Here is a 27,728-nt window from a genome sequence, read left to right as displayed (position 1 = left end):
TCTGGGCCATGGCTCCTGCTGCTGTCCTGCTGGGTCTCTCTGCATCCCTTTGGGGGGTCTCCACTGCAAGTGTGTGTCTCTAGCTAGTTGTTTGACCTTGGGGCCTGGGGACTGCAGAGGCCCCTGGATCTCCCAGGTTAAGCCTCTGCTTTCCTTCTCACTCTTTTCCAGGGTCCCTCTTGAGCCAGCTTGGGGACCGGATCTGACAAGTGCAGGCTGGGTTGGGCCAGAAGCTGGGGGAGCCGAGCCTAGTGACGGAGGGCTGGCTCTGGCAGCCCCTGGATCCTTTCAACAGCTCTGACCAGCGCTCCTTCCTCCAGGTCAGCCTCATCCCTAGTAGCCTCTCTCTCCCACAGACCACCCTCCTAGCCCCACCTCAAGGACCTTCCCTCAACCTTACCGGGACCTGATGTCTCAGAATGCCCCTCCCCCCACTAGAATCCAACTTCTCTCCCCAAAAAGGCCCTGTAGCTTCGCTCCACGCCTGAAACCAAATGCTCTTCTGGGGCAAAAATCCCAGAAAAACAGCTCAGCCCCCCACTTCTCTCCACACATATCTCCCTGGACCCCATCTTCTCCACTTAAATAAGCCTCTGAGGCCGAAAGTTTTCTTCTTGGCCTCAAAGACCCCATCCCCTCCCCAAAGTTTTTCCCAACCTTATTCAGGGGGAGTCTGACTTCTCTTCCCCTACCCCAGCCCCACTCAGGGCCAGTCCCCAACTTTTTCCCCAATAAAATATGCTAAGGATCAAATTGTCTTACCCACTCACCCTCCTCCAGGACGGATTTCTCTTCTGCCAACAGTCCAGACACCATATCTGCTGTCCAGTCCCCTGGGATTGCCAACCCCATGGTGACAGATAGGAGTCTGGGACACAGACCTGCTAGGGAATTCCCTGGACCTCTAATCCCACCATCACCCTGGGGGAATAGAAGCATTGAAGGCCAGGACCAACAGAGAAGCAAGATGGTTGGGGTTTAGGGTTAATGCTCAGAAAGGCAGGTAGTTTTAGGAGGAGTGATGCCCCTGAAGTCATTGGAAAGTTGGTGTGAGGGTGGAATGAGTTACTCCACTTCTCTCCTAGCCCACTTTCCTGGTCCATAAGATAGATTTCAGACTGGGAGCTTCCTTCCTCACTGGGTGCTTGTGAAGAAAGTAACTTGCAAAACCTTCAGGGGCCAAAGAAATGAGGGCTGTTGTCTGTCCATGGGTGCTGAATGTGACTGCTTCCTCCTACCCTGCTCAGCGCTACTGGGTGAATGCCAGACACTGGAGGTCCCCAGATGGCCCTGTTTTCCTGCATGTTGGGGGTGAAGGCAGCCTTGGGCCAAGCTCTGTGCTTAAAGGTATAGAAGGCTGCAGATAGGAACCTTTGGGTCCTAAGAAGAGGGTACCAGGCTTGGAGAGGGATGCTCTGAGGCTTTGGGAGGTAGTAAGCTCCCCATCACTGGAGTTACTGGCTGAGGCCAGATGGTGTGGAGAGGATTCCCATATTGGTTGGACTACATGCCTGTGAATGGGTATTGGGCGTGGGATAGGGAGTGGTCAATGGGCCACTTCCATCATCTTCTTCCCTCAGGTCACCCTGGGACCCTGGCCCCATACTGGGGGGCTCTGGTGGTATCCCTGGAACACCGATTTTATGGACAGAGTATCCCCCCAGGAGGACTAGACATAGCTCAGCTCCGCTTCCTGTCTAGCCGCCATGCGTGAGTAGGTGTTGGGGAGGGAGAACAAAGGAGACTGAGGAGGACCTCTATCCATTTCCCCCAGCTCTGAAGGGTCCAGTTGGGGTTTCCCCCAACACCCTGAAGGCCTTCAGGTCTAATCTGGCTCTTTTCCCACCAGGGTGAGATTCTCCACCTTCCTAGGGTGTGAGCTGCCCATTTACCTTGGATTTTCTTCTGGCTGGGAGGGTGCTCTGGGCTGGGCATATGGGAATCTTGTCCTGTGGAGGCCTGAGCTGCCCCAGCTGAACTCCCAGGTCTGTCTGGGTTTACCTAAGGAGTGTACAAGGGTTTGGGATTTACCAACTGTATGTTTTGCTTCTGATGTCTCTATATCACCACCTTCCTCTTCAACCGTCTCTCTTTCTGTGTGTGTGTGTGTGTGTGTGTGTGTGTGTGTGTGTGTGTTTCTGTCTCTGTCTTTCTTCTAGGGACCACAGGATGACAAGATCATGTCTTGAGCAGGAAGGGAACTTAGAGCCCGTTCAGTCCAACCACTTCATTTTATAGAGGAGGAAAGTGAAGTGAGTTGACTTACCCAAGGTCAAACAGCTAGCAAGTGGCAGAACCAGGATGTGAACCCAGGTGTTTCTTGTGACTCCAGATCAGGTGTTTGTCCACTGTATCACGCTCTCTCTGTTTCTATCTCTTCTCCACCTTTCTTCTTGCTCTGTCTTCTACCTGTAGCCTGGCTGATGTTGCCTCTGCCTGCATCCATCTCTCTCGGATCTACAACATCTCAGCCTCCAGTCCCTGGATTGGCTTTGGAGGTTCCTACGCTGGCTCCCTGGCTGCCTGGGCCCAGCTAAAGGTTCAAGATCCTTTCTCTCCAGTTCATGGTGGGGGTGGAGGGAGGGTGGTTGAGTGCAGGAAGGGACTGAGGCTAGGATAGAGAAATCAGCCAGGATTCAAACAATGGCCTCCTCAGGAGACTCAAGTTTGGGATCCATGACATAGGCCTAGGTAGGTGAGTTATCCATCCTCGGGGAGGGGAGAGGGACATCCCTAGGACTCATGATCCATTCTTTGCCCCCCATCCTCCTAGTTCCCCCACCTCATCTGGGCAGCTGTGGCCTCCTCAGCTCCTGTGCAAGCCCAGCTAGACTTCTCCAGTTACAATCAGGTAACTACAGAAATCAATCTTCAGAGTGGGCTGGATTGGGAAAGGTGTGTGGAAGGGTTGATGCTGGAATTGGGGAGGGGCTGTAGAGGGGACTTGGGAAAATGTGCTATGGGGGCTGAGGTTGGGATTGTGAAGGAAACATAGAGGGAGCAGGGATTGGGGAAGGGGGGGCAAGGCCAGATGTAGGATGCACTGCTCTGCTTTCCACCCCCAGGTGGTATCCAGAAGCCTGGCAGACCCGGCAGTGGGTGGTTCCCCTAAGGTATTCTCCAGGGGCCAAGTGGACATGGTGGGCAGGGACTTTTAGAATGTAAATTCCTTGGGAGTAGGAATTATTTCATAGAACTGGCATTTGGCCGGCATTTACTACAAGCTCCCTGGGTGAGCCAGAGGAAAGGAAAGGAATGAATTGAAAACATCTTCAGGTGATGCCTTGGGGACCCAAAGACAAAAGTGAGACAGTCCCTGCCTGAAGGAAAACCATTTACATTCTAATAGGGTAAACTACATATTTGGGGGAGGGGTGGCCTGAGAAGGGAGGTTTGTTTAGGGAGTGCTGGGCATGGAAAGTGGACCATCTACTTCCATAAGGACTGCTTATGTCCAAGTTCTAGTCTGTTCCTATATGACCATGAGAATTTCCCTTATCTGGGCCTCAGTTTCCTAATGCAGAAAGTTAAGGGATTAGCCAAATGATTTCTAGGCTTCCTGAATGTACAATTCAAATAAGGACTTTGCCATTTATGACCTGTGTGACCTTGACCAAAGTATTTCACTTCCTGGGCCCCAGTTTCTTTCTCTGTAGAATTGGGGGGTGGGGCAGAGAGACCAGAGAGCCTCTTTAGGTCCTGTCTGGTCCTAGACATATGGTCCTGCGATGATCTGGTGTCTGGTTCCTGGTAATGGAGGACAGAGACAACCCAGGTATCCATAGCTGCAGGCAGCTGGAGGGGAAAGGGAGACAGACCTTGGTGTTTGGGCACAGGAAGGAAGGAGGAAGGACTTCTGACTGAGTTCTATCCTGGTAGTGCCAGAGGGCTGTGGCCCAGGCCTTCTCTGAGCTAGACCATGGCCTGTCTGATAGAAAGGAGACTCAGGCTGCATTGCAATCAGAGGTAAGGGCATGTGAGCCCCTGGAGGCCTGTAAGGACCAGGCCAAGCTCCTGGAGCAGTTGGAAGGGTTGGTGGGGGCAGCTGTGCAGTACGACCAGCAGGCCGGAGTTCCCCTGGACGTGAGAGGCCTCTGCCACCTCGTCTTGGCCAAGCAGAGCAGAGGGCCCCTTTCAGGGCTCCAGGATGCCATCCAGGTAAGGGTCCAGCCCTGCCGCCAGGGACCCTGAGTCTCTGAGGACCCAGCTTCCTTCCTGAGACTCGGGTATCCTTCCCATAGCTTGTGCTGAAGACTCTGGGCGTCCCATGCCTTCCCAGCTCAAAGGCAGCTGCCGTGGCTGAACTGAAGGACAGCAGACCACAGGCTGTGGGCCTGGGCTCCAGGCAGTGGTTCTATCAAACACGTATAGTTTGGGTACTGTGAGTGACCGTCTCTCCACCAGCCTTGAAAAGCCCAAAGGGCTCAGACAAGACACAATACCATCTGTCTTTGTCTTGGGCTTGCCAGTCCGCTCACATGTGTGCATCAAGGATCTGCCTTCAAGAGCTCAGGGGACTCATGCCACCCATATCTATGCTTGGGGTCAATAGACAATACCTCTCTGTATATGCCAGGGGGTCCAATTGCAGAATCACAGTTTCCTAGTTGGACAGGACCTCAGCCACCATATAGTGCAACCCATATAAGAAAGGCATCTCCCACAAGTGGTCCTCCTGTCTCTCCTTGAAGACCCTCCAGGGAAAGGGAGTCTCCCCCCTTTCTCTCCCCCCACCTCACCTCCCAAGGCAGCTCATTCCACTCCTGGGTAGCTGTAATATTCAGGAAGTCTTTCCTGACATTCAGTCTAAATCTGCATCTTTGTAACTTTCATTCAGTCAGTATACCTGGCTGTCCAAGCAGAACACGCCCAATACCTGATAGTACTCCACACGTGTGTCCCAGCCCTCTACCAAAACTCACATACATCATATATCTAGGAACCTCCCACACAATGCACCCAAGTGTGCACCGGAGTGTACCTCTCACCCTAACCTACCATCCATGGACATTTGCTAGGTGGCCCTGTAATTTCTCCCCATAGTCTCCTTCCTCTGTCCCAGCAGACATCACCTGCAAGGACTCCAGCTGCCCCTTCTCCAGGCGCAAGACGCTGTCAGCCCAGCTTCAGCTTTGTGCACAGGTGTTTGGGCTCTCCCCGGCCTCTGTGGCTGAAGCTGTGACCCGGACCAATGCCTACTATGGTGGTCGGAGCCCAGGCGCTACCCGGGTGTTGTCAATGGTAAGGGATCCATTGGGGTATCCAGAGACCCTCACTCTTAGAGTCACCTTTACTTGTTCTCTCTCTTAGTATCTCCCTTCTTCTTCCTGCTCCCAGGTGATATTGATCCTTGGCATGTGCTGGGTGTGCTCCAGGCCCTTGGACCTTCGGAGCCAGCCATGCTCCTGAGGGGTACATCCCACTGCTCAGACATGGCCACACCCCAGCCCTCAGACCCCCCCAGCCTACACCTTGGACGCCAGGTTAGCAAGGACTGATTTGGGGTGGGCAAACATTTTCAAGGCCATGCCTCTCACCCTTTCCTACCTCTAAATCATAGGGGAAATAATGGTGGTGGTGGTGGTGGGGTGTCTGGGGACTCAATTCTAACTCTATCCTTCCTCCTCAATAGAAGATTACTCAGCAGCTCAAGGTCTGGCTCCAGGAGGCAAAAGTAGATCTGGGCAGTCCCTGAGCCTTGGCAGGAATGCCCAAACCACCAGCTGATCAATGAACATCTCGAATACCCTGACACTTACCCTTCGCCAAGCCTGAACTGCCTCCTCTTTCCCTGAGCTGGGGGACCACAAGGGAGTCTTATTCAACTCATCTTCTCCCTCAGTTCTTACACTTCTAGGCATCTCACCTGCAAACAGACAGATCTACAAACCCCGACATCTTTTTAGCAAACATGCGGCATCTCAGCCACAAAGAGTTCAGATGTGCTGTCAACATCTGTCCCTTCGAAACAAATGAGGCTCCTCATTAAGACAAGGTCAGCGTTTTCTCTGCTGACGTCCACATTGCCTCAGTAAACAGCCATCTTTCCCCTGAAACACCTGCTTTGCTGTCATAGCTCATGAGCAAACATTTATCACTCCTTTCTGGAGGGTCTCTAGGCCGGACAGCTCAATGGGCAGAGCACTGGATCTAGAGGGAGGTTATTTCTGATAATCCCAACTCTCAGGGTGACCTTGGCCAAGTTACTTTGCTTCTCAAGACTCAGTTTTCTTGTCTGTAAACTGAGGGGTCAGACTAGATCATATACAAAGTCTCTTTAAGCACCATAATCTAAGACCTCAATCTTTGAACATTTGGATTTCATTTATTAATATCTGCATACAATCAGCAAGCATCTATGCCTCACCAGCAGACGTCTAAACCAACAAAAATCTGGTTTTCCCCAGGAAATTGCCATACTATCATCATTACTAATTATAACATTCTCTCATCTGCAAACTCATTCATTTGCGAACAATGGTATCTCTGTCCCCTACAGGGCAAAAAGGTCTATAGCTTTCCATGAGGATAAATATTTGCTTTCATCTAAAAATGTTTGCTCTGTCTTCTTGTATCCCATTGGGGGTTTGGACACTCTGAGGAGGGCAGGGGGAGGTCCTTTCCACTAGCTTCCCAGGTTCTTAGATAGTGATTTCAAAGTCTGGGATGAGCCAATCTGTTGGAGAGGCCCCCAGCCCCTCTCCTTCCTCATCCAGGTCGACCCCTGTCTCTTCTCGAAGCGCCTGGATCTCTAGGCCCAGGATACACAGCTGGTTAAACAGTTGTAGGTCCATCCTTCGCAGGCTCCACTGTTGGGGATGAAGAACACTTGTGAGGGGAATGGGCAGACAGACCTTAGAAGGGGAGCCAGGCACTCCTCCTCGGCCCCCCTACTATACTGCTAGTATGTATATGTATATATATATATAAACCTGGCAGGTATAGCATGCCCCACCCCTGTCCCCTGTTCCTGACTTTGGGAACCGGCTTTCCCAATCCTCTCCTCACCACTTGGCATGGCTCTTGCTGGCCCAGTCTCTGTCTCCCTCTCTCCCATCTCTCTCTCTCTCTCCTCCCTCTATGACCGTCTCTGTTCCTAGCTCTGTCTCAGTCCATGCAGTCTCTCAAAGACAATGTCAGGCAGAAAGACTGGGGTTGGGGGTAGTGTTAAGAGTCACTCCCCACGCCAGGGGCAAGGCACCTCCTTTCCTACTTCCCCCCCCTCACCACCTGCTTCTGTGTCTGTCTTTTCCTTTCTCCATCTCCATTCTGGTTCTCTAACTGCCTCTGTGCCTGTCTCTCCCCCTCTGTCTGTATCTAGGTCCCCAGAGCTGTGTTAGTTTCCTTCTCTGTCCTCCTCCAGTCTCCCTCTGCTGGTCTATCCCCCATTCCTGTCTCGCCAGCTCAGTGTCTTTGTGTCATCCACACCTCTCTTTCTCTATCTCTCTTCCTGCCTCTGTCTCTCTGTGTCTCTTTGTCTGTCTCTGATTCTTTAGCCCTGCACCTGTGCCTGTGTCCATCTGTGCAGTGATGCCCATGGTTCTCTAGCTCTGTCTCTACCTCAGCATCTCTGTGATTTGGTGTCTCTATTTCAGCATGTCTCTGTCTTTGTTTTCGTGTCTCTGTGTGACTGTCTCTCTCTATCTCAATGTCTCTCTCCGTGTCTGTCTCATCTTTCTCTCTCTCTGCCTCCTTTGCTCACTGTCCATCTCTCTCTTTCCCCCCTCACCGGCTCTGCCTCCCTTTCTGTCTCTCTCTCCACCTCTCTGTCTCCCCATCTCTCTCTCCACATCTCTCTATCTCTACCTCTCTTTCCATCTCTCACTCCCTGTCTCTTTCTCTCCCATCTCTCTATCTCTGCCTCCCTGTCTCTCTCTCCATCTCTCTCGCTTCCCCATCTGTCTCTCTCCCTTTATCTCTCTGTCTCTGCCTCTCCCTGTCTCTTTCTCTCCATCTCTTTATCCCTCTTCCCCCTGTTTCTGTCTCTGCCTCCCTTTCTCTCTCTCCCTACATCTCTCTCTTCCCCCCACTTTTGTCTGTCTCCATCTCTCTCCTCCCACACCTCTGTCTCTCTCTTCCCCATCTCTTCTCTGCCTCTCTTTCTCTGCCTCTCTCTCCATCTCTCTCTCCTTGCCTTTCTTTCTCTCCCCCTATCTCTCCCCCCACATCTCTATCTCCATCTCTCTCACCATCTCTGTCTCTCTCTCCATCTCCCTCTGTCTCCCCATCTCTCTCCCTCCCCTCATCTCTGTCTCTGCCTGTCTCCATCTCTGTCTGTCTTCCCATTTCTGGTCTCTCTCCCCATGTCTCTCCCCACCCTTGCATCTCTGTCTCTCCCCCTCATCTCTGTCTTTCTCCCTGAATCTCTGTCTCTCTCCCCCAACTGTCTCTCTCTCCGCATCTGTCTCTCTCCCCCCATCTGTGTCTCTCTCTGCATCTGTCTCTCTCCCGCAACGGTCTCTCCCTGCATCTGTCTCTCTATCTCTCCCCCCATCTCTCTCTGCATCTCTGTCTCTCTCTCCCTGCATGTCTATCTCTCTCCGCATCTGTCTCTCTCTCTCTCCCCCATTTCTTTCTCCACATTTCTGTGTCTCTCTCCCTCCTCCCATCTGTGTCTCTCTCCCTCCATCTCTCTCTCTCCTTCCATCTCTGTCTCTCTCTCTCCCCTGCATCTTTGTCTCTCCCCCATCTCTGTCTCTCTCTCCCTGCATCTCTGTCTCTGTCTCCCCCCCATCTGTCTTTCTCTCCACATCTGTCTCTCTCCCCCCATCTCTGTCTCTGTCCACCTCTCTCACCAGCTGCTCCCAGACCCAGACCATGCCATCGTTGGCACGGGGGGCCCCGGCTGCAGCCCCAGGAGAGCTCCAGGCCCCGCTAGGGTCTCTCAAGGCGCGAGGAGGGGCGCCCAGCTCCGGCGGGGCCAGCCCGGCCCTGGCCAGCCGCCCCCAGGCCTCCATCCTGAGCTATCAGGGACACGCGGACACCCAGGGCCAAAGTCCGCACTGCCCAGGTTCCTGCTGCCTACCCACAATCCCTCCTGCTGCTGGGGGCGTTCGAGGGGCCGCGGCTGCCGCTCCCCCCAGCAGCAGGAGGGATGGAGGGCAGATTCTAGGAAGGACTCATGGCAGGGCTGGTGGGGAAGACAGCGCAGGACTCCAGAAAGATGCTGAATTAGGAGGCACTGCGCCTTTAAGAAGGGGCCGGGCCTAAGAAGGGAAGGAACCAATGAGTGACATGAAGGTGGGGCTTCAAGAGGGTGTTGGCTAGTCTATTACCTAGAGGCGGAGCCTCAAGAAAGGAGCCAGTGTAAGATCGCAAGGGTTGACATTGGGGAGGGAGGATCCAATAAATGTCGTTTGAGGGCGGGACCTCAAGAAGGAAAAGCCAATGATTGAGCGGTTGCGAGGGAGAAGCCGGCAGACTCTGGTCAGAGGACAGAACCAAGATGGCGGCTCCCAAGGCGGTAAGTTCCCAGACTGATCCAGAGTTTCTGCCGAAGGGAGGCGACTCCTGGGACTGGGTTCTTCATACGCTCTCCTCGAAAATGCCTAGGGCGGGGTACTCGATCTCAGAAAGTCAATGAGCCTCCGGGGAGGGGGGTTTCGAGCGCCGGGCTAATAAGGGATACGGGAAGGTCGGACTTTGGGGCAGGCCAATAGCCAGAGGTACTGGATGGGATAGCCAATAAGAATAGGAAAGAACAAACTGAAGGACCAATGGGAGCATAAATGGAGCTGGCCGAACAGCCAATGGGGAATGAAGTGTGCTGAAGTGCAGAGGGAAACAGGGGCGGGCGAGTTGACAAGCCAATGGGGGGGAAGGGGAGAGATGACAAGCCAATGAGAACACGTGGAATAGTTTCTCCACCCAAGAGGCGGGGTTTAGGGGAAGGCGGAGGAGGGCAAAGCCCTGGACAGGGCCTTCAGGGGAGGAGCAACCAGAGCAGGCAAGCCAAGGGGCGGAGCTTGTGTGGAGAGGCATACCCTGGGGGGCGGAGCTTGCTGGGGGAGGAGCGGCAAGGAGGCGCCCCGAGGATGCACCTAGAGGGTGCATCTGGGATGAGGAGCGGGACACACCCAGGGGCGGAGCCTCACAGAGAAACGGGAGGGGGGGCGACGGGGCAACGGGGGCCGTCCGACGGAATTGGGCGGGAGGATTTGGGGGTTCGTATCTGGGTTAGGGGGAGTTTCAAGGGAAAATTCGGGTGTCGACAATGTGGGGTTTGCGAATCGGTTTGAAATTTGAGAATCTGGAAATTCAGAAGCAGAATTTGGGAATTTAAGTGGTTCAAGAAAAATTGGAGAAAGAATATGAGGGTCCCTTAGGGAATTCAGGGGTGGTGAACATCGTGGTCCCCTGGCCCGGCCTGCCCGTCACCAGTCCTCTTCTCTCCCTCACTTTCTCTCTCTCTGTTTTGTCCGTCTCTCTCTCTCTGCCTCTCCCTCTATCTTCTTTCTCTCCTTTTTCTCTCTGCCTCTCCCTCTATCTTCTTTCTCTCTGCCTCTCCCTCTATCCTTTCTTTCTCTCCTTTTTCTCTCTGCCTCTCCCTCTATCTTCTTTCTCTTCTTTTTCTCTCTGCCTCTCCCTCTATCCTTTCTTTCTCTCCTTTTCCTCTCTGCCTCTCCGTCTATCCTTTCTTTCTCTCCTTATTCTCTCTGCCTCTCCGTCTGTCCTTTCTCTTCTTTCTGCCTCTCACTCTATCCTTTCTCTTTTTCTCTTTCTGCCTCTCCCTCTATCCTTTCTCTCTCTTCTTTTTCTCTCTGCCTCTCTCTCCCCTTTTCCCTTTCTTTCTCTCTCTCTCTAGCTTCTTCGAGCTGGACACCCCACGTGGTGGGGGGGAGGGACCCTCAGGACCCTGAGCAGCCAGAGTAACTTTGGCCAAGGCCTGAACCCCAGCTATGACCTGGATCCGAATCCTGGCCGTAACCCGCAGCAGGGGCTGATGGGCAGCATGGCTTCTCGATTCTATGACTTGGAGCAATTTCGGGAGTGGATTTCCCGTTTCTGGAGCTGGAACCTATATAGGAAAAACAAGTGAGCACTCGGTGAAGGTCTCTGAGGGACAACTTGGGCAGTGAGTCACTTGATCCTAGAATGTCAGAGCTAGAAAGGTCTTTAGGGGCCCCGTGTTCAGAGAGGGGAACGAGACCACCCAGGATCACATTGAGTCATGGACCTAGAGTCACAGGCAGTCATCTGGGGAAAGATGAGCCCATTTCCTGTATACCTTCAAGGGTGGCCCACTGGAGCCCAGCTGCCCCCGGGCCAGCCACCTCAAGGGTCCTATCCCACTTCTGGAATCAAGGGCTATGCTGGAGGATGGTGTGATACCCAGGCAATCGTCTTGCCAAATCTGACCCAAGTACAAGAGTTTATGTAGAGGGGGGGAAACTGAGGCCAGAGTGTTGGAGCCTGTTATTTAGAACCAGGTGTCCTAATTTCCTGATTAGGTGTGGGAGGGACTCCCTTCTCCCCATTTCCCAGCCACCCCTTCCCCACTCTGAATGAGTATCCCATCCCTTCAAACCAGAGTCTTCAGCTACACATTGAAACATTATGGCCCCAGTGTGGCAGCTGCTCACTTTGTCCTGACCCATGGGGGAGCTGTCAGGTAAGGAACCCAAGGCTTTCGAAGGGAAGGGTTTCATGGGGACTCTGAAAGGTAGATTTGGAGAGATTTGGGATATCTAGGGAACCGGATAGGGGTCCTTTGGATAACTGGGGGGATTTGGATTTGGGGACCCCAAGAGAGGCTCAGGGAGACTTGGGTTGGAAGCGAGGGAGGGAAGAAGCGTTTATATGGCACCTGCTATGTGCCAGGTTTTACAAATATTATCTCACTTAATATAGGACTTAGGAAGTGGGATCTTAGGAGGACTTCAGTGATTTGGGACCTAGGAAGCTGGATTTGGAGAGACTTGGGGGGGTGGTAATAGTGCTGGAAGCAGGGACAGAATATGCTACTAACTTCCCTGCCTTGGCCCCTTAGGTTCCAGGACCAGGAGTGGCTCTTCCCCCAAGATAAGAACCAGTTCCTTTGGAATAATCATCACTTCCAGAAGCTGCCCCTGGAGGAGGTGGACGCCAGTGGCTGTGTCATCAACTACTACGGGCTGGAGAACTTGGGTGAGGGGCTGGCTGGGTGGCTGGGGCGGGGCCCCTCTTTGGAGAAGCTGGAGGCTGGGAGTCACCTGTCTGTCCCTCCCCTCTGGCCAGTGTTCCTGCCCAGCCTGCGGTCTCTGAGGCTGTGTGGCTGCCCCTACGTGGATGACTGGTGCCTGGGCCGCCTGCATTCTCTGGGCAGCAGCCTGCAGGAGCTCTCTCTGGCTGGCTGTCCCAAGGTCACTGAGCGAGGCCTTGCCTGCCTCCACCATCTCCGGTGAGAGATCCCTGCCCTCCTCCCCTCTCGACCCTTCCCCTCCCCCGGGTGCCCCCCGGCCTCCTCAAAAGGTGTCCTCAGGCCCTTCAGGGGCAGAGTGGGATGGGATGATGTGGCCCTCAGGTTGGGTTTCTCTAGTGTCATCCCCCATCCCCACCCCTTCTACCACCCAAAACTTGTTACTGCAGGAGCCTCCGGCGTCTGGATATCTCCAACCTTCCAGCCGTGTCCGACAAAGGCCTGACCCAGATTCTGGTAGAGGAGATGCTGCCCAATTGTGAGGTGGTTGGGATAGACTACGCCGACAGGCTGAAGCTCCTCTCTGAGGACCAGAGAAGGGTGGAAGAGAAGGCGGCAGCGGCCGTCCCTGGTGCCCCTGGAGGTCTGATGCCTACTTAGGTGCTCCGGGAGCCCCTCTCCCTCACCTCCCCAGGCACCCCAGCCCCAGGGTTCTGAGGATCCCCCATCTCCCTTCTACCTCCAGGGCAGAGAACACTGTAGAACAGAGGGGCATCATCGGGCATGTTGCCCAGAAGTCCCTTTCCTTGTCTCCCCCACCATGGGCTTATATATGCACCAGAAGTAAGGAGTCACCCCAAGGATGCTGGGGGGAAAGGGGATGGGGACGTTTGGCCTGTTTCCCCAACCTCTTTCTCTTAGCTTCTCTGCACCCCTGAATAAATGGAGGGTAGAGAGGCCCCTAACAGCCCCCCTCATGCAGTTGTCCCCAGAATCCCCCCATTTCCTCTTTGTCCTGGGATGGGGAGGGGCCTGGTAATTGGAGTGATGGACAGGACAGGAGAAACAAGGGATGAACCAAGGGGATAATCAAGGGGGGGGGCTGGGAAGCCCTGGCAGCACCCCCTTGGGTGGTTGCCTCGGAAACCAGGGTGATGGACACCCCAGGAGATGCTGATGGCCCATCCCTTCTCCCTCCCAGCCTCCCCTAGGATGTGGTGTCTGAGTGCAGACCGGAGTCCATTAACTCCTGGCTGCACTGCTCCCTCCTCATGGGCTTCATTAGTCTGAGGGAGGGAGGGGGGCCGGGGCTCAGTCACTCCCCGAGGTCCCTCCCTTCCTTCACACAGATAATAAACATTGCTGGAAGCCAGTCTGGAGTCGGGAGGCTCCCTTGGGTGGGGTGGGGAGGGTGTTGGGGAATGATGGTGGTGGTGGTGATGGAGAGGGGCAGCTTTCAGCTTCATAAAACACTTCACACACATTTCATTTATCCTCACCACAGGGGGCCAGGGCAGGGCAGGTGTTATTATCTGTCTCCATTTTACAGATGAGGAAACTGGAGCTCAGGGGTGAAGTGATTTACAGTTCAGCTGGTAGACAATGGAAGACAGGATTGGGATGGGAACCCCAGGCCGGCAGAGGCCTTTGCTCTCACCCTTCCCCCTTGACAAAGACGAGTTGATAGATTACTTGCCTTCTCCGTGGGAAGGAGTGGGAGAATTGGGAGCTCAGAATTTAAAAAGACGAATGTTAAATAAATAAAAGATAACCGGTGGGAAGCCCACGGGTGGGGGCAGGGCGTCCCCTGGGTCCCACGGGGTGGGGCGGTAATCAGGGACCAGAGGGCCTGGGTGTGCCTGGAGGCAGCTAGAATTGGCCTGGCCCCTGACCCCTCGCTTCCCGCTCTGCCTCTACAAGACATTCCTTCCTCCTCAGCAGCCAGTGAGCAGTAGGAAAGCGTCTGTTGACAGTTAAGAGACAAGCCAGGGTACACGCACCACCGCAGGGGCCCCTGTGGACGTATTCTGATGCAAACACTTTGTTTCCCAAGGGGGCCGGAAATTCGTTAGTCACCACAGGGAGAAGGTGAAGGGTGGGGTGTAGAGAGGTGTGGAGACCAGCCCGGGCCCGTCTAGCCTCCAGGTATCTGATGGGGCTACCTGTCGGGGAAGAGGGAGGAGGTGACTGGGGAATCTGATGGGGGCGGGGAGAAAGCCCCAATCCATTCCCCAATTGGGAGCTTTTCCGAAGACAGGGGAAAGAGATGGGAGGGGTAGAGCTCCTTCCCTTCTCTGCCGCCATCTCCCAGCTTCCCTGAGCCCCCTCATCTGCCTTTATCGCCTCCTCTTCTCTCTCTTACCGTTGACCAGATCTCCCTTCCTTTCTTGACTCTCCCCATCAGGCCCCTGTTCCCTGGAGCCCAGTCTCCTTTTCCCTGGGAGTCTTCTGCAGTCTCCCAGCATCTGGCTGGCTGGCTGTGACTCTCTCTCTTTTGAATTTCCAGTTCCCTCTGTCCCAACACCTCTCCCAAGGTTCCCCATTTCTCTGTCTCTGTCTCTCTTCCCTCTTCTCTGGCCGGAGAACCAGCCTGTACACGCCCTCTCTCCTCCCTCCTCTCAGTCGGTATCTCTCAAGGTCTCCTCCCCAGCCCCGCCCCTGACGCTCCCTGGCCCCTGGGGGCTCCCCTGCTCCCCTCCCCTCCAGACTGACTCAGTCTGGGAGGGAGGCAGCAGCCGGAGGAGCCTGACCTGACCAAAGCTGGCGGGCTTGGGCCACGGCCCTGGCCCACAAGTGAGTGCCAGGGGACCTAGATGCCTGGGTCCCCAAGCCCAGTATCTGGGAGGGAGGGAAGGGGGCACCAGGGCTCCAGGCTCCTGATGCAGGAACTGGGAATTGGGGGCCCCTGGGTCCTGGGGGTGAGGGATAGAGCAGAGATTGTCCCTGGGGGACTTGACCGAGGACCTGGGGGGTCTGGGCCCTCTGCCTCCTGGGATGGACCTGGGGGTCTGGCCTCACCCCTCCTTGACTGGACATTCCCCTAGCTAAGCGGCCCTGCGTTTACCTTGCAGCTCCCGGGGACCCCCCCCCTAGCCCTGGGGGTCCCCTGCCATGCGCTGCTCCAAGTGTATGCTTTGTCTCCTGGCTCTCCTCACCCTGCTGGCTCTCAAGGTTTACATCGAATGGAGTTCAGACCCTCTGCGGCCCAAGAGATACCAGGAGGGGCGCGAGTCGGAGACCCTAGCCAACCCCAGCGCCTTCACGTTCGAGCCGTCCCTTCCTGCCAACCTTTCTGGGCGCCTGGGCCAGCTGGGAGCCCCAGCTACAGCTTATTGGAACAGGCAGCAGCAGCTGTCCCAAGCCCTGCCTGGGGTGGGTGGCTCTGCGGCAGGGGACTGCCAGGCTTGGGGGAAGGCAGCGGCAGCCAAGATCCCCGACTTCGTCTCCTACCCTGAGGCTCACCGGCGCTTCCTCCTCTCGGCAGCTTGCCGAGATTATCCCTGGTGGGTGCCGGGCTCTGTGGTTCCCAGCTGCCTGGGTTCTGATGCCCCCTACCTGCTGCTGGCCGTGAAGTCATCAGCAGGCAGATTCGGGGAGCGCCAGGCCGTTCGAGAGACGTGGGGTGGGCCCGAGCATGGAGTCCGCCTTCTTTTCCTCCTGGGCTCCCCTCGGGGAGAGCCAGGCCCTGACCTGGGTCCCCTGGTGGAGTGGGAGAGTCGTCGATACAGGGACCTGCTGCTCTGGGACTTCCTGGATGTCCCCTTTAACCGCAGCCTCAAGGATGTGCTGTTCCTCCGGTGGCTGGCCCACCACTGCCCCCAGGTGACCTTTGTCCTCAGGGCCGAGGACAATAGCTTTGTTAACATCAAGGCCCTGCTGAAGCTGCTCCGGGGGCTGCCCCTGGCCTCAGCCCGAGGCCTCTACCTGGGCCACGTCTTTGACCAGGCCTCACCCATCCGGACCCCCAAAGGGCCCTACTACGTGCCTGAGTCCTTCTATGCCGGGGCCTACCCAGCCTACGCCAGTGGGGGCGGCTACGTGTTTGCTGGGCAGCTTGCCCCATGGTTGCTCCGGGCTGCTGACAGGGTGGTTCCCTTCCCCATTGATGATGTCTATTCTGGCCTCTGCTTCCAGGCATTGGGCCTGGCCCCCCAGAATCACCCCGGCTTCCTCACCAACTGGCCAGCCAAAGGCAAGCAGGATAATCCCTGCATCCACCAGAGCCTCGTGCTGGTTCAGCCCCGAGACCCCCAGGAGACCATTCGCCTTTGGAAGCTTATGCAAAACGGGCAGGTCCATTGCTGAGGCCTTGGCAGTAGATAGGGGGTGGGGTGGCCCTCCTCTGCTCCGGCCCCGCCCTCTCTTCCCATCACAGGCCCATTCCCTGGAACCTCTGCCTCCAGGATCACAGCTTGTGAGGGAGGGAGGCTGAGGGCCTGCTTGTAGACAGCCAGGACCAAGGGCCCGGCAGGGGAGGCCTTAGGAACCAGACTGTCTCCACCCCGGCAGTCATGCCCTCGAGCTTGGCTGAGAGAGGACAAGGCTGTATGCGGCTTCTATTTATTTAAAACACCCCCCTTCCTGAATCAGCCTCCGGAGTAATTTCTGTTTCTCACCAGGGTAGGGGGTCAGAATCCTCCTCCACTCCACCCTGGGGAGCACAAAGCAATGGCTGGCACTCCCTACTACACCCCCCTGGGGAAAGTCTTGCCCTTGGCACCTGGGCAAGGCCCAGCCAGGGGAAGATGGTGAAAAAACACTCTTGGTCATCAGAGAGGGCCTGGCCCAGCCTACCTAGCATGAGGAAAGGCTTTGCTAGGGAAGGCCCACTTGAACTGGGAGGTGCTTTCTGGAAAGGACCCTGGAGCATGAGTCAGGAAAAGGGGACTCCAGCCCTGCCCTGCCTCTTCCCAGGGGGTTTTGGCTTGGGCCTGTGCCCTATGGGCTCTCAGTCTTGGGATGCCCTTCAAGGGATGTCCCAGCTTCAACAGTCTGGGCAGCTATGAGCTATGGCCTTCATGCCCAGATTGAAGCCATGTCCAAGAGGTGATTTTTCAACTGAAAGGTCTCTTTCCTGCCCCGCCCCCATCATGTCCCCCCTTTCCTCTCTCCTACTCACCACCAGCTCCCCAAACAAAAGGTGGGCCTGGCCTGAGCCAAATGCAAAGAAATCTTTATTTGACTCCCAGCTACCCAAGTGCACCATTTCTGACCCCTCCCATCCCCGACACATGGTAGTCCAAATCTATCTGTGTTCTGGCCTTCCCTGAGGAGCCCTGACTGCCTCTTGGCTGGGGCTTGAGGGACCAGCAGCCTGAGCTTCCCCAAAAGGCCTGGAGAGAAGGCACTGTCACAGACAGGAGGTGCTGGAGACCGGCGTTCTGTCCCCCTCCTGCCCCGACCTTCCCAGGTGCGCCGACCGCTGGGGAAGAGGGAAGGGTTTCTAGGTTGGGGGACGCTGGTCTGTGACAGACATGGGATGGCCTTGGCTCTGCCCCCCGCACCTCTGCCCCCCATCAAAGTCTCTGGGAGGACTTTACTTATGGCAGGAGGGAGGGAGGGGGGGGCCCAGCCTGGGCGGACACACCTCACCCCTCAGCACATGGCTGGCTCTGGCCCTGGTCCTCTCCCTGCTCACTCTCACTGCTCGAAATGGTCCAGTGGGTAGTGCTCGCCGTAGGCCTGCAGGTGGCGGCTCAGGGCTTCCTGCTGTTTCTGGAGCCGGGCCGGCATCTCTTGGTACACATCAGAGAAGAGGAGGCCAACCGGGGGCTTCAGCTTTCTTTCTGCCTCTTCGAAGGCCTCCATCACCTTCTCAGCATCGGGGGAGGAGAGAGGGAAGGGACAACAGTTTACTAAACACCTACTGTGTGTAAAGTTCCACTTGGGGTAGAGTATGCCCCGTGCCCTGAGGGAGATGCTGTCTGGGAGTGGCTGGCATTCACAGCAAAGGGGCTCCAGCTAGGAGGGTATCAGGGGAGACTTGAAGTAGAGTTGAGGGGGCCCTTTCAGGAAGCCCCCAGGGCCAAGGCACAGGACATATGAAGGCCCTGAATGCCAGGATCAGCAGTGAGGCCTTTATTTGTTACACATACATGGGAGGGCTGGCTTCCCTACAGAAAGGGCCACAGGTGCTCAACGGTCAACAGTACAGGACAGAGACAGCCATCTGCATCACAGGGTCACATTCAGAGCTGGAAGGGATGGTAGAGCCAAACCCCCTAGAGCCCTGAGCTCTCCATTTGGCTCTCATCAGCACCCTCTCTGGGCCTCAGTTAACCCATGTGGACAATGAGGGGTTTGGGCCCTAGCGGCTAACATCTAAAAGCCAGGACACCGGGATGCTCAGAGATGGCTAACCCTGTACTTGCAGGCCTGGCCGGGATGCCCAATGGAGCCCGCATTAATTTGAGGCAGCAACAATGGAAGGGGGGGCTGAGCTCAGGTTGGGGCAGCCTCCCATCATCCAGCTTCCCTCTGACCCATTTTCTGGAGGAGCAGCTTGTGCTGGTCATGGGACTACTAGTAAGTCCTGGGTAGACCCTGACTAAGTCCACCAGGTTTTGCCTACATTGCACTGCCCAAATCAGTCACAAAAGGCAAGCTTGGAGCTGGCCAGGACTGCAGGAATGGAGGGTGAAGTCAGGTGGCACAGGCCAGGCCCTGGCCTCCCTGAACCTTGCTTTCTTCTGTAAAATGGGGCCAGTAATCACTGTAGGCCCCCCCTGCCCCCTGCTGGAAGGCCCAAAGGAGAGGGCACAGGGAGATCCCCGAGGGCGTGCCTGACTGGGCAGCTACAGTTATGTTCTGGCGCCCACACTGGGTTCTCGGGCCCTCCTCACTCCACAGGCTCTCCTCCAAGGTTCCCTTCCATGTCCCTGGCGTCCCTCGGGGGCTCCGGGCTCCCACCTTCTTCCTAGACTGCTTCCGCCAGCCCTTCTCCTGCTCCTCATCCCACCATCCACGGCTCAGCATGTAATGGCGCAGCCGGGAGATGGGGTGGTCTTGCTTGTCCCAGTAATTGACCTCGTCCACGGAGCGATAGGCCGAACTGTCATCACTGGTGCTATGGTGCCCGATCCTGTGGGAGGGACAAAGCTGGAGAAGTGAGGCAGGGGAGGGCAGGGACTGGGAAAGGGGCCGTTCAGGAGGTGCCCAGCTACAGAGGGGCCTGGGAGAGGGAGCCCCACCACACCTGTAGGTCATGGCCTCAATGAGGAAGGGCTGGTTCTCGGCCACTGCCCGCCGCCGGGCCTCTCTGGTGGCATTGTACACTGCAAACACGTCATTGCCGTCCACTCGTATGGACATGATGCCGTAGCCGGGGCCTCGGGCCGCTGTGGAGAAGGACTGGATCAGCTTCAGGGGAAAACCTTCTGGGAACCACCAAGAGCCCTGGTGCAAAGCAGGGGCCCAGCCCAACCCTTGCCACCCACCTTGTGCGTGGGGCCAAAGCCAGGGAGAGGATTAAGAGGATGGGGGGTGGCCAGGCAAGGCAAGCAGAACCCTGGGTGACGGGAAGGGGTGGCCCTGTCAGAGACCTGCTTCACACGGGCAGAAAGGAGAGGCCTGTCAGAGCCGGAGGGAGCCCCCGAGCCTCTTCATAGCACCCCAGCCACACAGGCTCAGAATCAGGAGGCCTCACTCCTCTGCAGCTCTTCGGGTGCACCTCGTGTTGGGAGCAGCGCCTTAGGGCAGGGAGCCCCCCCAACCCCCGTACCGATGCCATCACCCCGATACTGCTCCGAGGTGGGAGTGGAGATGGCGTAGCCGTTGTTGCGGCAGAAGAAGATGATGGGGCACTCCAAGGTGGCAGCAAAGTTGAAGCCAGCATGGGCATCGCCCTCGCTGGCTGCCCCCTCCCCAAAGTAGCAGATCACGGCCTGGTTGGAATTGGCCCTCTTGGCTGCATAGGCTGCTCCCACCGCTGAGAAAGAAGGGGAGACACTGAGGTGGCGCATCATCTGGTCTGACCCCACCCCCATTTGGAAGAAGAGGAAGGAGGCCCTGAAAAGGGAGGGGACCTGTGCCCCTGCTGTGCCTCTGACAGAGTGAGGCCGGCCAAGAACCTTGGAGCACCTCCGAGAACGCGGGCCGAGGCCGCTCCCAGCTGCTCTGGGTGGGTGTACAGACCTCCCTGACAGCAGCACTCACCCTGGGGGATCTGCGTGGCCAGGGGGGAGGAGATGGTGACAAAGTTCCTTTCCTTGCAGCCATAGTGGACGGGCATCTGGCGCCCCTTGCTGGGGTCACCCGAGTTGCCGTAGCACTGGGACATGAACAGATTCAATGGGTAGCCACGGTACATCAGCACTCCTGGGAGAAGGAAGATGCAGACGTGGCCACATCTGGGAGGTGGAGGTGCGTCTCAGCCGCCAATACCACTGCCACCCTCAAGAACGTCCATCCCCAGGGCGTCTTCTTTCTGGCCTCCCTCCCTGAGGACACTGCCTGGGGTCTGCGTGGATCTCCCTCTAGCCTCCCGTTGGCCCTGCCCGGTTGACATCTCTGTCATGCTCTTTATGTAGCCACGTGCATACAGCTGGCGCTCAATGACCTGCTCTCTGACAGAGACTAACAATGCCCAAATCACCTCTCCTTCTACTTGGTGGGAGGTAGTTTTGTGGCTTCACGGGAGCATGGCTCTGCCTGGCCTTTGGCACAGCAGACCGGCCCAGAGGGCACTGCCCAGGACGGAAAGACGGACAGATCTCTGTCTTGGGAGTAAAGTCGGGGACTGTGAGAGCTGGCAAACGCTGACCCTGACGATCTGAACATTGGTCATCCAAAGCAGAGCCCTAGAATGGCCTCTGCTCCCTGAACTGGATGTGCCGTCTAGCTAGGTTCTCCTGGCTGTGCCCCCTCTTCATCTCTGACGCTCGGCTGAGGTGACGCCTCTGGCATACAGCCTTCTCCAATAACCCCAGCGGCCAGTGCTTCCACCCTCCCGCCTCTTGCCTGGTGGCAAAGTGGTTAGAGGGCCAACCTTGGAAGCAAGAACCCTCTGGGTAGCACTGGCACTGGAAGTGAGAGAGGGGGTGCCAGCCTACCTCAGTGGAGGAGAAATCAAGGGCCCTGCCCTGTCCCTCTACTGAACGCCTGGCTTATCTGTCAGTGCCCGGGTACGACGGAGGCTTCTTGGGGTGTAGGGTCAGGGCACTGCTTCAACACCGATTGACTTGGCATTGCCAGTATCCAGTACGTGCCCTTGCTTAATGATCTTAGGGACCACTGTTCCTTCTCATTTACAGGTGGGGAGACTGAGGTCTGGAGAGGAGGGACTGTTCACGGCCACATATGGGTCACATTTGGGTTGGGGTCAAAGCCAACAACCCCTGGGCCCACTGGAAGCTCCCCTCCTGAACCCCTGGCTCCTCCCCAGGGGGCCACCAAAAGGGGGAGGGGCAGCAGCCACGCCAGAAGAGCTATCCCATGGAGATTCGAACAACAGAAGCTGGAGGGAGGGATCAGTCGGCCCCAGCAGGGGTGGCTGCATCAAGACTTTCTCTGTTACTTAGGCTGATCAGGGGAAAATTCACAGTGAGCTGGCTTTCCCTGAGTGAGGTGGAGGAGGAGAGATGCCCCCCCACGTCGAGGGGGCTGGGAGAGGGGAGCAGAGCTGGACAGCTGGCCTCTTGGCCTAAGATGGTGCCCAGTGGCTGATCTTGAGGAGTCCCCTGGCTCACATAAAGCCCCCCCTAAATCCCTCTTGCCATGGCTGCTCCCACTTCCTCTGGCTGCCTTTGCCCTGCGGGGCATGGATGGGCAGCACCTTGGGCACAGGGAAGGACCACGATGGACTTACACAGCCTTCCTGCTTCTCGGCCAAACTGCCCTCGGCTCCAGCTTTAGGCCCCAGCTCGCGTGGGTACATGACATACCTGCCTCCCGGTACTGCCCAAACACCAGGTCTGTGTCGTCCAGGGCGGCTGCACTGCCCACGTGGGTGCCCTCCTCCCCATAGTTGGTCATGTAGAAGGAGATCCGGCCCTGCAGGGAGGTGGGGAGAAGAACAAAAAGGGCCCCAAGTCCCCAGGTGGGTTACTGACAGAACCCCAAGACCCTTCCACAGCCCTTCTCCTCTCTCTCTCTCTGGCCGTGCCAGCCTGACGATCACTGATCCTGAGAGCTCCAACCCTGGGCCTGGCACTGTGCCAGCCTCGTGGGGCCAGAGCACTTAGGAAAGCCTGAGCTCCCTGCAGGCAGCTTCTCTGGGATCCCCTGGGGCCCCTAGCACTGAGCTGTTAGAGAGCCACTCTCAGCCCCCCAGAAGAGGGGCCCAAGCAGCCCCCGGGACTCCTCTCCCCGCCCCCAAGCCTGTCCTTCCCCTTTCTGACATTCCCCTCTTCTCCCACCCCCTAAAGCAGAGGACCATAAGTCAGCTTTCTGAGCACCTGTACCTTGAGGCTAAGGTCCCACCCTCCCTCCCAGGGTCTCTTCCCCCAAGCTCTGAGGGCTCCCATGACTCCTTTGCCCCCCAGGAATGGCTTTGGGGGAGAGAGTGAGTGAGTGTGTGTGTGAGAGTGACCAGGAGTGCTTTAGACAGCCAGCGGGCCAGACCCCACCTACCTGCCTCTGAGACTCATAGAGGATTCTGTCCATGGTGTTGAGAAGAGTCATGCTTTTGTATAGCTTCAGGACCACCTCCTGAGGCAGCTAAGGACAGAGCAAGGGGAAGGGTGGGCTTGGCCTGAGCCCTCCAAGCCGGACTGGGGGCAGGGGGCCACGAGACCTGCAAGGTCCTCACCTGGGGGTCCTCGCTGGCATTGATGATCTGTCCCTGGCGGTCCATCACCCGGTAGACAGGGATGCCAGAAATGACATTGGGTTTAATGAAATCTAGCTTATCCACAAACTCGGCAGAGGCACCAGGGAACTGGGGTTTTTCATCCAGGGATGAGAAATCTTCCTGCTGCCACCGGGTGGCCTGAGACAGACAGAGGGCAAATGTGTCAGGAGGCTGGGGGGGGGCCCCCACTAGCAAATGCCAGGAAAATCCTCCTGTGCTTCTGCAGGGAGTAAGCTCTCCGTCAGGGATGCTGCAGAAGGGACATCCTTCCCCAGGACACTCTGGCCCAACTGCCCTCTGGGGTCCCTCCCAGGCTGCAGGTGCATGTCCTTGCAGCCCAACTAGCATCTTGGCTCCCCAAGGGAGTGTCCTGTCCAGCTAGTCAGAACACCACTCCCAGGAAGCTGGCAGCCACCCCGGCACAGCTAGTCACACAAAGCCCCGCTATGCCCCAGGTGTGGCTCTATGGGAAAGAAGCCTGCCCTCAGGAAGCTTATTTGGGAGTCTGGGCTCTGCTACCCAGGACAAGTACAGATAAGTACGAGAGCCAGTCTGCATAGCTAAATCAGTTTACACAACAGGTAGGTGGGTGCTTGTACATGGATGTGTCCTGGTGGGTTTAGAGAGAAGCAGGCTTTAAAACTGGCTCTGCCCATTAACGGTTAGCTGCCGGTGACTCTCCCAACAGCCTGGGAGGGAGGGGCTGGTATGATCCCCATCTGACAGAGGAGGGAACCAAGACAGGCAGAAGCAAAGTGACTTGGCCAAGATCACCCAACCAGTGTCTAGGGCTGAATCTGAACCTAGGGCTTCTCCAGGCCCAGAGCACTAACCACTGTCCCACCAGCTGCCTCACCCGCGTGACTGTGGCCAATCCTCATAACTTCTCTGGACCTCTGTTTCCTTATCTATAACATTAAAGAGGTGGAGTCCCAGGAGGTTCTAAGAACTCAGGGCGGCAGTGGATAGAATGCTGAACCCAGACTCAGGAAGACCTGAGTTCAAATCCAGCCTTCTGTGTTGGCTAGCTGTGTGACCTTAGGCCAGTCACTTATGTTGTCTGCCTCAGTTTCCTCAACTGTAAAGAGTTGATAATTATAGTATTTTCCCTACCAGGATTGATACAGGGAAGGCCAAACGGAATCTCTGTAAAGTGATCAGCACCGTGCCTAGCACACAGTAGGTGCTTAACAAATGCTTGTTCCCTTTCTTCTAGCTCTAAACAACAACCTGATCATCCCCATTGTCGCATCTGTGAAGGCCACTGGCCCAGCTGCCTCTGCGTTGTCCACTGCACTGCCCCAAGGCCAGGGACCTTCCCCATCCCTGCTGCAGATCGGAAGCCCTCCAAAGGCAGAGACTTTCTTTTATCACGTGTACATCTGCAGTGCTCAGCACAGCGCATGGAACAAAGGAAGGGGTGAGGGCAAACCCACCCCAGCCCAGACGCTCCCGAGGAGACACAGTTCTGGCCAGTGGGCTCCCGGCCAGCTCTAGTCTTGCACAGTCCCAGCAGCCATCCCTGCCCACACCAGGCATTTTACAATGGCCTTCCCTATGGCTGCCTTCCAATGCCTGGCCCAGGCCCTTCTTCAGGCCCTCAAAGAAGCCAACTTGGCTCAGTTGGTTGGGATAGTAGCTTGATTCTGGTATCAGCCACACTGGCATTAGCATGTGACCTGGTCAGTCTGGTCTTTTTGCCTCAAACAGGTGCTCTCCTGAGCACATTTCCATGCATCACCTCAGTATATCCTCACACCTTTCCAAGGTCAGGGCATAGCCCATACCCAGTGCAAGGGGACAAATGCTGTCTTTAACATTTGTAAAGCACCTGACACGTATTATCTGGAGTCTTTACAACAACCTTGTGAGACAGATTTGCTAAAAGTCTTATTCCCATTTTATAGATGAGGAAACTGAGGCTCAGAGTTACGTGACTTGCCCACAGCCAACTGAAGGTCAAAGGCCTGATGTTCTGGTGGTAACAGAGGGTATTCAAAGGATGAGAAGAAAGGCACGAGACAACTGGCCAGGACAACGGAGCCTCTGGATGGAGGACAGATGCTGGGTGGCTCTGTGTGCTCCCCAAGACCCTGGGGCTGGGCAGGAATGGACAGGCTCTCACCATGCAGTGAGGACACAGCCCAACAGGCCTCAGGGCAGGGCCAGTGCCAGCCACCTGAAGAGTGTGTGCCTGTGTGTGTGTGTGTGTGTGTGTGTGTGTGTGTGTGTGTGAGAGCATCAAGGCAAGGTCTCTTACGGGGGGGGGGCCTCTTTCCTCCCTAGTCCCAGCGAATAGGATTCTTGCCTCCCTTACATGACACAGAGACTGAGTGTGCAGTCATGCCTCCCTAGCCAACCTCTAGTTCACACACATTTGTCTCGGGTCACTGGGAATCAGGACAGGGAACGAAACCCAGTCACAGTCAGTGCCCATCCCCAGCCCCTCCCTCTCCCCCTGGAAGCTCCTGCTCACTTCCTGGCAATGCCTGTCCCACTAGCTGAGGGGAGGAAGAGATTCCAGTTCACATTCCTATACTGCTTTAAGGCTTACAAAGGACTGTCTTACGTTTTAAAACTTTACTTTATTGATTTGTGGATCTTAAAAATGCAAGAAGGAGATGATACATTAGACTCCACATGACAACAGGGAGGCACTCTTGGGAAAGGCCTAGGCATCCCTGTCAGAGAAGCAAAGGATAAGGGTCCCCATGCCTTCGGTAAATGCTTGTCAGTCCCAAAGATGGGCTCTCACCTCCTAATGAGCCCACCTTAGGTCAGGGGCTGGATATTGTGCCTTGCGTGCCAGGGGAGGATCAGGGCAACCTGTGGAGGCTGACCCAAACTCAATGTACATGGTCAGCCCCATTTCTCCAGCCCCCTCTGGAGACCCCACCCACCCAGCCTTTGGGCACTCCAGACACAGCCTAAGAGACCCCAGAAGAGTCCCTGTAGGACCAGAGCACCTCCTCCCCCCCAACAACCCTGCCAGCTGAGGAGGTTCAGAGAGGCTCAGAGAAGCCAGCGAAGGGAGGAGGCAGCACTGGAACTCAGACCCTCCCTGCCCCCACCCAAGCCCTCCTGTTCCTTTCCAGCCCAGAAAGAATACAAGCCTCAGGGAACTGGAAAGACCAGAACAGCCCTGGGGACCAATGGTTGGGAAAGCAGATGAGAGCCACCTACCTGTGACCTTCCCAGGCCCGGGGTCCAGCCCCCCTCCCACACCCCCTGGCCCAGCCAATGGGCAGGAGGCAGCCTAGTCCTGTTTCCAGCTCTCAGCACAAACAAGGCCCAGGACGCAGCAGCTGGAGGGGAAGGAGCAGCCCCAGACTGAGCTGGGATCTGCACCTTCCTGCTGGGAAGGGCTGGGGGGGGGGAAGCTGCCCCTCTGAGCCCCTCCCCAGTTGTTTTCCAGGCTGACCATGCCCTGGCCCTCTGACAGTCCTGGGAGCCCCGGGTGGGCTCCGCTATGGCCCCGGTCTCCCACCCCCCACTTCCAGGCTCCCTCAACCTTGCTTCCCAGGAGAGCAAGGCCAAGAGCTGGACCTGAACCCCGAGCCTCTGCCCAAGCCAGGGCTCCCTCTGGGCTTTCCCTTTTCCCCTCCCCCAGTCCACAGAAAGTCCAGAGGAACCCCTTCATTCTACAGAGGAAGATGTTGGGGCCCAGACATGAAGTGTCTCACCCAAGGTCACCCACAGTGAAACCCGAGGGAGGCAGGATTGCAGGGAGCTGGGGATTCCCCCTCCCCAGCCTTTCCGGCCTTCTCGTCCCAAATCCCCCAATCCCTTCCTTTTCTGGGGTCTCCCTGCTCCCTCCCTTCTCTGTCCTGGGGCTCTCCCTTTGACTTCCCTTAGGGGGGGTGTCTTGGCTTTTTCTCTGCTTCCTCCCTAGGTGGGATCGGTCCCTCCTCTCTCCCTGGACAGGAGAGATCTCAGTTCCTCCCCTGCTCCCTCCCTCATCCCAGGGGACTGGGTGGGGGGGGTCTTAGCTCCCTCCCTCACCCCAGGGGGTCTCAGCTCCTCCCCTGCTCCCACCCTCACTCCAGGGGTTCTCAGCTCCTTCTCCACTCCCTCCCTAGGTGGGGGGAGTCCCTTCTTTTTCCCGGGGTTATCAACTCTCAGAGTGGGAGCTTAACTCCTTCTGCTCCCTCCCTTCTGGGGGGGGCGTCTCCCCGATCCCTCTCCCGGGGGGGGGTCTCTTTCTCTCTCTCCCGGAGCTCCCCCCAGGGTCCGGGGGCGGGAGCACTCACGGATCCCGCCAATCCGCGAGGCCCGCGCTGGGCTAAGGCCAGCCCCCCTCGCAGGCCCCAGGCTCGTGCCGCTGCCGCCGCCATTTTGACTGGAGCCGTTAACCGTCTCGCTCCGCGACTTCCACCCAGCTTCTCTCCGGGGCCGGCAAGTCCATCGCCTGAAAAGCTGTCCACGCCCACGGCCCCACGTGAGCCAGCACTGCCTCCCAAGCCTCCGGACACTGCCCGCCAGGGAGGCAGCCCCCGTCTGCCACTCCCCCTCGGCCTCTGAGGCGGCTGCGCCTTCAGGCGGAAGCGAGGCCAGCCCCTTGACCGGGGTCCTCCGGGGCTGGGATAGGACTTCGGGCCATTTTGATCCCGCCTCCTCTCTCCAGGCGACCTAATAATTTCCTCTGGCCTAAGTTGGGGGCGGGACTGAGGGAAAGCGTGGCATCTAGCCTTTACAAACAAACTCTTCGCGCAAGCGCGTTGTGATCGTGGCTCCCGCGCCCTCTCCCACAGCTCAGGCAGGACGTGGGGAGGGAGGTTGAAATCAGTGGAAACCATGTGCTCAAACAAACAAATGCTTGCG

At 56.8% G+C, this 27,728-nt stretch overlaps 5 protein-coding genes across 7 annotated transcripts; 3 read left to right on the top strand and 2 right to left on the bottom strand.

Annotated features, from left to right (window-relative positions):
- Positions 1-8: 8 nt before the first annotated feature.
- Positions 9-6,228, top strand: PRSS16 (serine protease 16). The gene is given in 13 exon segments (XM_078145825.1): positions 9-69; positions 172-320; positions 1,248-1,347; positions 1,581-1,710; positions 2,416-2,539; positions 2,774-2,851; positions 3,066-3,113; positions 3,880-4,158; positions 4,242-4,363; positions 4,365-4,381; positions 5,066-5,230; positions 5,233-5,483; positions 5,633-6,228. Coding segments are annotated over 13 exon segments (1,587 nt in total). The 3' UTR covers positions 5,696-6,228.
- Positions 6,229-6,303: 75 nt separating this feature from the next.
- Positions 6,304-9,278, bottom strand: ERICH4 (glutamate rich 4). The gene is made up of 2 exons (XM_020978467.2): positions 8,796-9,278; positions 6,304-6,809 (listed from the first exon to the last, which is right to left on the bottom strand). The coding sequence occupies exons 1-2, from the start codon at positions 8,955-8,957 to the stop codon at positions 6,642-6,644; spliced, it is 330 nt and encodes a 109-aa protein (XP_020834126.1). The 5' UTR covers positions 8,958-9,278; the 3' UTR covers positions 6,304-6,641.
- A 63-nt stretch (positions 9,279-9,341) lies between these two features.
- DMAC2 (distal membrane arm assembly component 2) lies at positions 9,342-13,490 on the top strand. Its single transcript, XM_020978464.1, has 6 exons — positions 9,342-9,463; positions 10,805-11,034; positions 11,531-11,611; positions 11,990-12,126; positions 12,217-12,379; positions 12,568-13,490. The coding sequence occupies exons 1-6, from the start codon at positions 9,446-9,448 to the stop codon at positions 12,776-12,778; spliced, it is 840 nt and encodes a 279-aa protein (XP_020834123.1). The 5' UTR covers positions 9,342-9,445; the 3' UTR covers positions 12,779-13,490.
- A 46-nt stretch (positions 13,491-13,536) lies between these two features.
- Positions 13,537-16,704, top strand: B3GNT8 (UDP-GlcNAc:betaGal beta-1,3-N-acetylglucosaminyltransferase 8). Of its 2 annotated transcripts, none has more exons than XM_020978463.2 (2): positions 13,537-14,263; positions 15,190-16,704. In XM_020978463.2, the coding sequence occupies exon 2, from the start codon at positions 15,230-15,232 to the stop codon at positions 16,421-16,423; it is 1,194 nt and encodes a 397-aa protein (XP_020834122.1). In that variant the 5' UTR covers positions 13,537-14,263; positions 15,190-15,229; the 3' UTR covers positions 16,424-16,704. The 2 variants fall into 2 exon arrangements, with proteins under 2 accessions (XP_020834122.1, XP_020834121.1); XM_020978462.2 differs by lacking the exon at positions 13,537-14,263 and adding an exon at positions 14,701-14,911.
- Positions 16,705-17,275: 571 nt separating this feature from the next.
- BCKDHA (branched chain keto acid dehydrogenase E1 subunit alpha) lies at positions 17,276-27,703 on the bottom strand. 2 transcript variants are annotated; one of them, XM_020978458.2, is made up of 9 exons: positions 27,158-27,703; positions 22,866-23,045; positions 22,688-22,774; positions 22,000-22,108; positions 20,273-20,434; positions 19,839-20,045; positions 19,314-19,455; positions 19,028-19,199; positions 17,276-17,929 (listed from the first exon to the last, which is right to left on the bottom strand). In XM_020978458.2, the coding sequence occupies exons 1-9, from the start codon at positions 27,701-27,703 to the stop codon at positions 17,759-17,761; spliced, it is 1,776 nt and encodes a 591-aa protein (XP_020834117.1). In that variant the 3' UTR covers positions 17,276-17,758. The 2 variants fall into 2 exon arrangements, with proteins under 2 accessions (XP_020834117.1, XP_020834119.1); XM_020978460.2 differs by lacking the exon at positions 27,158-27,703 and adding an exon at positions 24,138-26,037.
- Positions 27,704-27,728: the final 25 nt, after the last annotated feature.

This window comes from Phascolarctos cinereus, unplaced genomic scaffold (genome assembly GCF_003287225.1).
Source record: "Phascolarctos cinereus isolate Bilbo 61053 unplaced genomic scaffold, phaCin_HiC Scaffold_726;HRSCAF=1367, whole genome shotgun sequence".
In the NCBI taxonomy this organism is placed as follows: Eukaryota; Metazoa; Chordata; class Mammalia; order Diprotodontia; family Phascolarctidae; genus Phascolarctos; species Phascolarctos cinereus.
Note: the sequence above shows the minus strand (reverse complement) of the source record. Positions and strands in the feature narration are given on the sequence as shown.

What these genes read in the sequence shown, in the direction of transcription:
- BCKDHA (XM_020978458.2), bottom strand. Translation starts at nt 27,703, where the DNA reads ATGGTTTCCACTGATTTCAACCTCCCTCCCCACGTCCTGCCTGAGCTG. An exon ending in TGGGCAGTACCGGGAGGCAG is followed by an intron (nt 20,435 to 21,999) that starts GTATGTCATGTA and finishes TCCTTCTCCCAG; the next exon opens with GAGTGCTGATGTACCGTGGC. An exon ending in ATTGAGGCCATGACCTACAG is followed by an intron (nt 19,200 to 19,313) that starts GTGTGGTGGGGC and finishes TCCCTCCCACAG; the next exon opens with GATCGGGCACCATAGCACCA.
- B3GNT8 (XM_020978463.2), top strand. Translation starts at nt 15,230, where the DNA reads ATGCGCTGCTCCAAGTGTATGCTTTGTCTCCTGGCTCTCCTCACCCTG.
- ERICH4 (XM_020978467.2), bottom strand. Translation starts at nt 8,957, where the DNA reads ATGGAGGCCTGGGGGCGGCTGGCCAGGGCCGGGCTGGCCCCGCCGGAG. An exon ending in TCTGGGTCTGGGAGCAGCTG is followed by an intron (nt 6,810 to 8,795) that starts GTGAGAGAGGTG and finishes CATCCCCAACAG; the next exon opens with TGGAGCCTGCGAAGGATGGA.
- DMAC2 (XM_020978464.1), top strand. An exon ending in AACCTATATAGGAAAAACAA is followed by an intron (nt 11,035 to 11,530) that starts GTGAGCACTCGG and finishes CCTTCAAACCAG; the next exon opens with AGTCTTCAGCTACACATTGA. An exon ending in GCCTGCCTCCACCATCTCCG is followed by an intron (nt 12,380 to 12,567) that starts GTGAGAGATCCC and finishes TTGTTACTGCAG; the next exon opens with GAGCCTCCGGCGTCTGGATA.